This window comes from Electrophorus electricus, chromosome 10 (genome assembly GCF_013358815.1).
Source record: "Electrophorus electricus isolate fEleEle1 chromosome 10, fEleEle1.pri, whole genome shotgun sequence".
In the NCBI taxonomy this organism is placed as follows: Eukaryota; Metazoa; Chordata; class Actinopteri; order Gymnotiformes; family Gymnotidae; genus Electrophorus; species Electrophorus electricus.
The window spans coordinates 2,547,501-2,558,634 of NC_049544.1; the positions used below are offsets into that span (position 1 = coordinate 2,547,501).

General features: G+C 42.4%; 1 protein-coding gene across 1 annotated transcript in view; it reads left to right on the forward strand.

The window, feature by feature from the left end:
• The window catches only part of tlr21 (toll-like receptor 21), a 10,277-nt gene extending 741 nt beyond the window's left edge, over nt 1–9,536 (forward strand). Inside the window, exon 2 of the mRNA XM_027019463.2 lies at nt 5,212–9,536. Within this exon, the coding sequence (XP_026875264.2) occupies nt 5,302–8,280 (2,979 nt within the window). The 5' untranslated portion in view covers nt 5,212–5,301 and the 3' untranslated portion in view covers nt 8,281–9,536. The remainder of the gene's footprint in view (nt 1–5,211) is intronic.
• The last annotated feature ends 1,598 nt before the right edge of the window (nt 9,537–11,134 follow it).

Sequence of the window (11,134 nt, forward strand, 5' to 3'; positions counted from 1 at the left end):
TGTAAATGCATATCAGATTATGGTGTATTCATAAGTGTTTGAATAAACAATATGAACATTAAAATGCATTCCCAGTATTTAGGCAGAAGTATTGAGCTAACACCTGCCCTTAGTTCATTTTATATTTATATTTTCTGCTGTACCCTGAACAGATTAGCAATTTCAAAACTATTCCATGGCATGAGCAAACATGAGTTTTTAATTCCCTGTTTGCAAAAAAAAAGAAAAAAAAAAGAAAAAAAAAAAAACATTGAGAAGCTGAGGGAAAGCACATGTGCACAGTGACATCACCTTGGATGAGGGAGTACATGCAAGGGTTGGCACCAGGCTGAGGCACCCTCCAGCCACCAGAGGGAGGCCTCGAGTCAACCACACTACTAATCAGGCTTAATGCCCAACAGCTGGGCTAGATCTATAAAAGCCCAGTGACCCAGTCACTCAGTGCTGGGTCTTTGTCAAAATTCCGAGCCAAGCTCCTAGCCAGTAAGGTATTGATGTCTGTGAGCCCTCATGCTACAGCTCATTTCTGCGCTGCCAGGGTGTCCGTGTTTTTCCATGTCCCCTCCCCTCTCCAGTTTTCCCTCTTGAGTCTGTCTCTCTCCCAAGGTTTCCCTTAGCCATTAAAGTTCCTCTCTGTTTTCTGGTTTTGTTTGGGAAGTTTTTATTTGGTTTTCCCCAGTGTATTGGGGTTGCCATTTCTTCATGTGGCATACTTTATTCTCCCTTTTTCCACGCTCGGCATGGTGTTTAGTTTTTCCTCTTGTCTTACCTGATCCAATATCTAACTGTTCTGCACACAGGCCCACCATCATTAGTGCATGGTTGCTCACCCAGTAAGCTGTTGGTGTTATCACTCATATGACCTGGGTTCGAGCCCATGTTACAGAAAAGCCCAGCCATGGACCCAGCTCAACAGTTAGACCTAGAACAGGTAAAGGTGGCTCTGACTAATCAGGGGATGACTGTTGGTCTACATGAACAGATCATTTCTCATTTGCAGGCCCTGACAGACCTCCTTACATGAGTGCCAGTGACTTTGGCTGCCCCTAGTCAGGAGGCAGCTGGGGCTGTGGCAAATCCTGCCTACCTTGTGCTTGGAGCTGTTGCTCCCTGCCCCTGAGTGCTATGCTGGTAAGGCAGGAGGTTGTAGGGGGTTCCTCCTTCAATGCTCACTGGCTTTCAAGCGGCAAGCTAAAGTGGCATACATCATCTCCCTTCTGACTGAGTGAGCTCTGGCATGGGCCACCCTGGAGCACCAAACAGACGTATGTTCCACCTTAAGTGGACTTTTCACCATCCAGTCGCTGGAGGGGAGGCGGCTTCCTGTCTCCTTAATATTTGAATTTGAATTTTGCACTATGGCGGCTGAGAGTGGCTGGAACCCCACAGCGCTGATGGAGGGAGGAGCACCAGGGAGGAGCTTAAAGATGAACTGGTCCACTGAGATACTCCCGCTTCTCTTTTGATGACCTGATTGATTTGGTGTTGCGAATTGACAATCGCCTATGGGAGAGACACAGAGCACGGGTACCAGAGATCAGTGGAGGCTCTCACAGAGAGCTCTGTGCACCCTTATCCCTATTCATGTGCCTGACAAGCAGGGGGAGTCCGAAGCCCAGCCAATGCAGCTCAGACACACCCGCCTTTCCCAAAGTGAATGCGACGCTCGGATGTGGGAAGGGAGGTGTCTGTACTGCAGAAGCTCAGGTTATCTCTGCCCAGCTTGTCCTGAGCTCGGAGGGAAAAGACAACGTCCGTCAGGGGAGGGAGGACCCCTGACAGACTCAACAAGTCCTCCCTGAGCTCAAGGGTTGGTACTAAGTACCACAATTGTTTGGGGAAAGTCTGAAACACAATTTTCTCGACGCTGGGTTAGCCAACAAGTTAACCATGCGGCTGATCCCACTGGACGAACCCTTACCCATTGCTGCCATTGATGGTCGGTCCCTTGAGCCAGGGGTTGTTGGCCATCAGACCTGTCCAGTCACATTGCGAGTTGGCCCACACACTAAACAGATTGCGCTGTATATTATCCATGCTCCCGACTTGGAACTGATTTTGGGGTAACCCTCGCTTCAGCGACATAATCCCCATGCGGACTGGTTGACCCTCTCAGTGCTGTCTTGGGGTTTGACATGTCGGACCTCCTGTCTGCAGCCACCCAAGCCTTGGTTTGGGTCCGCTCATGGCCCCAGCGGTCCAGACCTGTCTCAAGTCCCCCAGCAATACTGGGACCTCGGGGAGGCAGTATTGTCGGGGAGGCAAAGGCAAATGCCAAACAGAAGGCCCAACTACTGCCTCCCCACTGGCCATATGACAAGCCCATAAACCTCCTACCAGGCTCCAGTCCCACTAGAGACTGCCTATTCTTCATTTTGGGGCCCGAATGTCAGGCAATGGATGAGTGTATGTACAAGAGTGCTTGGCCCTAGGGTCCATCCAGCAATCTACTGCCCCGACTGGCATGGGGTTCTTTTTTGTCAGGAAGAAAGATGGTGGGCTACGCGCCTGTATAGACTACCAGGGGTTTAACAAAATAACCATCAAGAACCGCTATCCATTGCCCCTCATGACATCAGCATTCGAAACACTGCAGCAGGTCTCCATTTTTACTAAACTAGACCTGCGCAATGCCTACAACTTGGTGAGAATCCGGGAGGGAGACGAGTGGAAGACGGCGTTCATCACCTCCTCTGGGTACTAAAAATACCTCGTCATGTCATTTCTCTGTTGGCAGTTTTGGTGGATGTCCGAGCATTTGTGAACTCCTGTCGCACCTGTGCTCAGTGCAAGTACACCAGGACAAGGCCCGCTGGTTTCTTGCACCCACTGGCTGTCCCTTCAGACCCTTGGTCTCACCTGTCGCTTGACTTTATTACAGGGCTGCCTCCATCAACGGCAACATGGTGATTTTGGTGGTCAGGGACAGGTTCTCCAAGGCTGGCCATTTCTTTGCACTGCCAAAACTGCCATCTGTGAAGGAAACAGTTAAAGTATTGCTTACACAAGTTGTCCGTCTTCATGGGCTGCCTAGCAACATCATGTCAGACTGTGGGCCTCAATTCACCAGCCAGTTCTGGGGGACCTTCTGTCAGTTGTTGGGGGCAGAAGCCAACTTGTCCTCTGGCTTCCATCCCCAATCCAACGGCCAGACCAAAAGGGTTCATCAGGACTTGGAGCGCACCCTCCGCTGTCTGGCCTCTTCCTATTCATCCTCTTGGTCTGAGCACCTATTATGGGTGGAGTTTGCCCACAACACCCTGTGGCACTCCTCCTTACTCATGTCACCATTCGAGTGCCAGTACAGGTATGCTCCATCCATGTTTCCTGACCAAGAGGCCGATGTGGGTGTTCGGTCTGCTGAGCAGACGGTCAGGCGCTGCCACTTAGCCTGGCGAACCGCACACAGGACTCTTATCTGCCGCTGCAACTCAGAAACGTTATGCTGACAAGAGACGGCGACCAGCACCAACTTATCGGCCTGGAGAGCGGGTGTGGCTATCAGCCAAGGACCTGCTTTTGCGTGGGAATCCCTGCAAACTCACTTCTCACTACATCGGGCCATTCAAGGTCTTTCCCCGCATTAACCCTGTCTCTTATTACCTTGCCCTTCCCCCATCGTTGAGGGTCCACCCAACTTTCCATGTATCAAGCAAATGGGGGATTCTCAGGGATGTGAGTATGACATCTATGAGGTGTTTTGATAGAATTTGAGACAAGCAACACTCCCCACCCACCTTTTACCTTACAGATAATGCTAAGCTCTTTAAATATTACTACTTCAACCTAATAGAATTTAATATGATCGTCACATCTAATATCGTCAACCTTCATTTAGTAATAAACAAACAAAACAATCATAATGTCCAATCATGACCTAGATAAGTGGTTATTCATATTCCTAATTTCTAAAGCTACAGCATATTTTTAATTGATTCTTTTAAAAGCTGATCTAAGAGTTTGAAATGGAACACATACAGGCCCTCAAATGTTGCTTGTTTTCATAGCAAAAAAGATAGTCCAAGGCAAACTAAGTCCTCCCATGCAAATTCATGAATATGATATTTTAATGTGCACATACCTCCAATACACACATTTACAGATAGTACATGTAAATAAATCCAAAGGACTTTTACAGGACTTTAATATTGCTAAGTCTATGTATGAGGTACAGCCAATAAGCCTTCATCAGGGTAATGTGAGCTTTGACTTTCAGTCAGCAATACTACCAAGAAAAATGGAGGCTTTGTTAGATGTCCAATGGTCAAAGCCTGATCTGTAACTCGAGTACTTCGAACCTCAAGTATGGCTCGGCTTGAAATACATTACTTCAGGTCTCATGGACGACAAGCATCAAGACTATTTTCTGTCCTGGCTCCCAGATGGTGGAATGAACTCCCACTTGCTGTCTGAACAGCAGAGTCCCTTGCAGACTTCAAACGCAGACTAAAGACCCATCTATTTGCAGAATATTTAAAGGACAACTGACCATGCTCCCATATTGACTGACTAGATTAGTACTTATTGTAGGGTATTGTTTATTTTCTTTAATAAACTCTAGCACTTGTTTATTGCACTTATCATTGTTTAAGATAGACCTTATATATGTTGTACTTCTAGGTATCAGCATTGATCCCTTTATTCTAGTTCATTGGTATGTTGGACTCTAACCTACTGTACTGTACTAGGATATATTCTATGAGTAAATGACAAAGCACTTTTGTAAGTTGCTCTGGATAAGCGCGTCTGGTAAATTCTGTAAATGTAAATGTCCCACTTGAGGAAAAGGGAGCAAAGGTCAAATGCCAACCAATCATATTATTCTAGAAAATTCAGTACCTGCAGAGTCAGGAGGAGATTGGATTTTTTGCCTTTGCTTGCATAAGATGCAATCCATATTTGATTATAGGTACTTCCACAGTTGCATTGTCCTTACTCCACCCTGAGTCACTGCTTGTTTCTTGTTAACACTAGGGAACATGAATCTGTTATAAGAGTGCTTCTACAAATAGCTGCAAATGGGAACGTGTTCCATCATACTCTGATGCATTACTGGAGCAGAAGCAACAAAATAAGGAACGTTTGCAAGGATGTCTTTCTTGTAACAAATAATGGCGTTCTTAATCTACCACATCTTCAAACCCTAAATAGAACAAAATATGTTTGTGATTAAAATCAATTAACACTGCATCTTTCTTTCTTCTTTTCCAGATATCTGTGTATGACCATAAAAACCCAGAGTACAGATCAAAAAGCCATCATGTCCTTAAATATACAATATTGCGGCTCTCGTGAAGGGTGATGGAGTTTAACATCAAATCTTTGGGAAATATGGCACATTGGTTCCATCTATTGATCTCAGTGGGAATATTCACCTCATTCCTTCAGTTCACCCTAAACTACAGTTTCAAGAACTGCAATGAAAGTGTAGACTCAAAGAAAGCAATATTTAAATGTATAAAACGGCAAGCACAGACAGTTTCTGCGATTGTGGATGACATACCCCCTTCTGCAACAAACATTACAATCTCTTACTGTATTCTCTCAGACATTCCTTCAGGAAGCTTTAGTCACCTGCCAGAACTCAAGATTCTCAGACTTGACTGTAATCGTATAAGGAAAATTAACGAGGATGCCTTCATTCACCTAATGCATCTTCAAACCCTGAACTTGTCAACCAATGCCATATCCTATCTCAGTCATTCTTCCTTTAGAGGCCTCCATAATCTCACCAACTTACTCTTGGATGACAACCAACTGAAAAGTCTTCCTTTAGACCTGTTTTCTAGTTTGACCAGCTTAAAGATTTTGGACCTACGTAGGAACCAGTTATTCAACTTCTCAGCTGTGGTGCATTCAATAACACACCTGTCAGCTCTGACTAAACTGAAGCTTTCCTTCAACAGTCTAAACTCCTTGCATCACTCAGCCAGTCTTCCACAGTCACTTGCCACCCTTTACCTTGATAACAACAATCTAAACACTCTGGGATGCAGTAGAGAATTTCTAAGTAGTGTCAAAGTGTTGGATTTCTCCTATAACAAATTTCTATCATCCAGGGCTTTTTGGGGTATGAACCTGAACGGTCTGAGGTACCTGCGATTGCATTCTACCAATGTTTCTATAATAAAACTCCTCAAGTGTAATTTCACAAAGGTGCCACCTCAATGCATAGATTTCTCTGGTTTGGGAGCAAATAAGCCCCACTTTCTGTCTTCACTGTGTAAACAACTGTCACACTATCCAAAAATACATATACGTAATATGACCCTTCAAAGTAATGGAATAAGGACTCTGAACAAAACTATGCTCTCTAATTGCCCTAAGATCTCTGGGATCTTGGACCTCTCATACAATGAGCTGAAAAACATAAAATGTTTGGAGTTCCTCAAAGATCAAAAACAAGTGAGGAGTCTCAAATTTGAACATAACCACATAACCAAACTATTATCTTGCAAGACGGCAACCAACCTGAGTTTACCCAACCTTAAAGAACTGAGCTACCGCTACAATCGCATTTTATACATTAGTGCATTTGCTTTTATTCATGCACCCAAAATAACAACACTTCTTCTTAACATAAACATAATTGCCTATATGGACAAAAAAGCTTTGAGTGGACTTAGAGACCTTGTTACACTCCGTTTAGACAACAATCTTTTGAGTGATCTTTATGCTGAGAGCTTTGAAGACCTTCACAGTCTTAAGACACTCAATTTGCGCAATAACCGAATTGCTGTGATATTCAACAATACCTTCCACTCCCTTGGAAATCTGACCATTCTAGATTTAGGTGGAAACAAGATAGCACAGTTGATGCCCCAAGCTTTTAATGGGCTTGACAGCTTGGCCAATCTTTACTTAGACCGTAATCGTCTTGAAGCTATTGATGATCAACAGCTTGGAAGGCTTCATCGCACATTACAAGTGCTAGATTTATGTGGTAATTCTATCTGCTATTACACAAAACAGCCATACTCTCCATTTGTAAATTTAACAAAGCTCATTGACCTGAAATTAGATGGACAGTTACCATATGGCATCTCCATATTACCTAGCGCATTTTTCCGTGGCCTTACTTCCCTGACAAGACTTTACCTTAGCAACAACCATATCTCTTATTTCAACGCTGACATATTTGATGACCTGAAAAGCTTAACCTTTTTAACATTAGACAACTCAGGTGCTGGTGTGACTCAACTCAAGCCAGGTATTTTCAAAAACCTTCAGAAATTGGTGACATTATCTATTGAGAATATGGGTGTCGAGTCATTTTCAGAAGAGGTATTTGGTAATCTCACAGCATTGAAAGTGCTCCATCTTAACCGCAATGCTCTGCAAACAATGGACATACAATTGCTAGAAAACCTAACTAATCTACAGTACCTAGACCTGCGAAATTCTCCACTCAGCTGCAGCTGTCTCAATAGTGACCTACAGAATTGGACTAAGAACAACCAGAAGGTCCAGCTTGTATACCTTTACGATTTGTCTTGCCAGGATCTCAATGGGTCAAACTTTTACAACTTTGAGACCGATGTTTGTTATCTGGATCTTGGAGTGTACTTGTTTGCCTCCACATATTTTGCAACAATTGTATTAATTCTAGTACCACTGCTTCATGTTAAACTTTACTGGAAATTTAAATATGGCTACTATGTATTCCGCTCATGGTTTGGGGAACAGTGGCGTCGTCTCCGGGAGGAGGAAGAAAAAAGCATGTATGATGCTTTCATTTCTTACAATTCAGCAGATGAGAAATGGGTGATGGAGAAGTTGCTGCCAAACCTGGAAGGCAATGGGTCTTCATTCAAACTCTGTCTCCACCACCGTGACTTTGAGCCAGGTCGCTACATAGTTGACAACATTGTTTCAGCTGTTTACAACAGCCGCAAGACAGTATGTGTTATCAGTCAAAGCTTCCTCCGTAGTGAGTGGTGCTCCCTCGAGATCCAAATGGCCAGCTACCGTCTTTTTCATGAAATGCAGGATGTGCTCTTACTTGTCTTCTTGGAGTCTATACATGAGCGACAGCTGTCCACCTATCACCGTATGAGGAAAGTTATGTTGAAAAAAACCTATCTACAGTGGCCACAGCCAGATTGCACAGATCCGATCAATGCACAAGAACTATTTTGGAAGCAGCTCAAGAGGGCAATAAGTAGTAGCAGCAGATGCCAAGAAGAGCAATCGGAGGTAGATTTGCAGATGGGGCAGCCAACTGAAGGAAACATGGAAGAAAGAGGCCATTTTGGAAGCCAACCCAACCTGATGCCCTAAAAAAAATATAAACCTATACACACATGACAGGCCTCCAAATCATGGTCATGGGACCAAGTCAAGTAACATTTAAATAAGACTATGCAAAGAACACAAGTACATATCTGAACATGTCTTAAATATTCACAGGTCATATTTAATGACGAAACATTTTTGACTAATTTTCAATTTTGTGGTATGGTATATTTGAGCCTTATTAACAAGGGCTTGATAAATAGAATCTTGTGAAACAAAACACCAGTATTGACAGGAATTGCTGTAATATATTTTGAAGAAATTATGTTGTAACCAAAGAATTCTTTATTATAAAATATGAAACTTTTATCTGCATTCTTGCTGAGTTAAAATTGACTTCAGTGTATGTATAAATCTTGAGTTAAAATGTCTGAATCCATACAAGAACTTCACTCTAAACACAGAAAGATCTGCAGTTCCAGATTTTAGAGCAATGCAGTTCAATTCAATACAGGTTTATGCATCCTTAGTATGTGGGCTTTCATGTTAATATATTGAAATCGCAGTAACACATAATAGGTTAAATTACAAAAACAACATATGGGATATGAAATATCACCTGGCACATAATGTGCAGTCACTGTCTTAAACGTTACAAAGCAATGTCAAACACAGTAAGCTTTTTTCCTGTTTTTTGAGGTATGTTCATTAGATGCAAATATACAGGTGTACTTGAAGCTATAACAAATGGTTATTTGTTCTTCATGTGTTTTAAGACTTTATTAAGTCTTTTGTCATTTAGTAAGAACTGGTATTAATTAAACACAAATATCATGCTATAGTGATTTTGACATGAAGCAAAATGATCTTCAAACAGAACCAAATAAGCATGTCATACAATTATCTGTCATATCTACACAAGATTTTGATCTGTAATACACTCCAGTATTAACAGTATGCTGTTTAGTTACAGTTATGGAATTTTAGAGCTAGATTTGTGTTTTAGAACTGAGTTTGGTCCAAACCTGAAATTAAAGTATAACTCTCAATGTGACTTTGTTTTTTATTATTTGCAGCCGATGACTGTTTCAAACAAAATTACTTTAACAGTGGGTATGCTATCTTTTGTCCTCCAAGATCTATAGTGTGAGGAACCGCTATGAAATAATACATAAAGTTTTTATCAACTTAAAATACAAAGTTGCATCTGTATGTAGCTCTGTATGTAGCAAAGCCTATGACCAATACTGAATACAAGAAGTGTTCTGAGGCAAAAATGAATAAAGACCACTTTCTTTGTCTGACTGAGTATAAAGAGTCATAGCAGACCTTTCTTTTGAGTTGATGGAGTTCAAGGGATGTGGAAAGCGATAATAAGGCTTGTAACGGAACCCTTCAGGAGGAAAGAATGCTGAAACAGTGGAGGAAGCACCAACCAGTGATCTCTCATTGGAACTTTCCAGTTTCTGCTGAGGAGACCAGTCCCTCAACTCTATCAAATGATCTAATGGTGCATGGGTTCTATTCATATTTTCACCATCAAACAGGAAACCTAAATTTGGGTCACTTCTCCACTGTTCAAACAGTTCATTGCAGTCTTTTGACTGTAGTTCACTTCTGCCCAATTTTACTTGTTTCCATGAGTGTAGGGAAAGTGGATCAGAGGTCAACTCCTCCCAATTATGAGAACTTGATGTGAGAATTTCAGAGCCATTAAAATCCTGATGCCTGGGAAATCCCTGTGTGTTGAAATGTTGCTTTCCTCTAGGGGACTCCTGAGACTGTGCTCTTATACTCCACTGATCCAACTGTAGACAGTAAACATTTACTAAGCATCAACCTGCATCTATACACAATTAAGGGCAACAGAAAAATTGTAGAGCAGTATTTTTCAAATCAGTTTAACAATGTTAGTTTGACCTTTCATTAAGTTGACTTTTACTCTGTGTTTCCAACAAAATGGGACTCATTTTAAGTCTGCTAAACAACTTACAATATCTTGAAATGGCAGCTGACATTTCATGAGAAAATCCTGAGGTGAGTATGTTCCCCACGCTTGCCTTGACATATTCCACTTTGCTGCTCTTTCAATATTCTGAGTAGAATTTTCTCCCACATATTTTCTTTGTGACAAATGTTCTACAACACAAACATTGAATAAATATTACTCAGAGAATTTATCATAAACATATACATTGTGCTGTTATAATCCCTTATTTCAAGGTGACTTACCTGCCCAACTCTCCATATTTGCATTTTGTTGGCTATCTTCATTTTTCCATGCATAGCTGAAACCCATGTGTGTGTTGTTCCCATATCTTTGCCCTGAGTCAGTGCATGCTTGTTGAGTGATGTGTCGTGAATATGGCCTTTCCACACTGAGGTGCGAGTGTAGCCTATGCAGGCTGTGCTGGAGCTGGGAGCTGTGCCTCTCCTGCAGGGTCTGCAGCAGTACATCTCTGCACTCTGTCAGCAGGGGGCAGCGTCGTCGTAGTGGAAGGAAATCTAGAGTCTGACACAGACGAGGTGCCAACCTGCCCACTACTTCTGGATTTTGATGACGACCTTCAGTTGGCTGTGCAATTTTCTCTCTGTCCAGTGCAGGTGAAGAGGTTGTGAAGGATGGATGACCAGAGTCAGATTGTGAAGCAGCCATACTTAAGAGTACTGACTTTGTAGGATTGCTGTCTAATTTTGGGGTATTTACAAAACCATGTCTCTTATCATTGGCAGCAGCAGGTTTTGTTGTTTGTTCTTGATCATGTGATTTTAAGGTGTCTTTCATTTCTGGAGTGATATAGGGTTCATTCTGGTTAGCTTTAGCATTGGCTGAGCAGGATTTATGGACATGTTCACACTCTAATGAAGACAAAACTACAGGTTCAGTCCTTCTCTGACT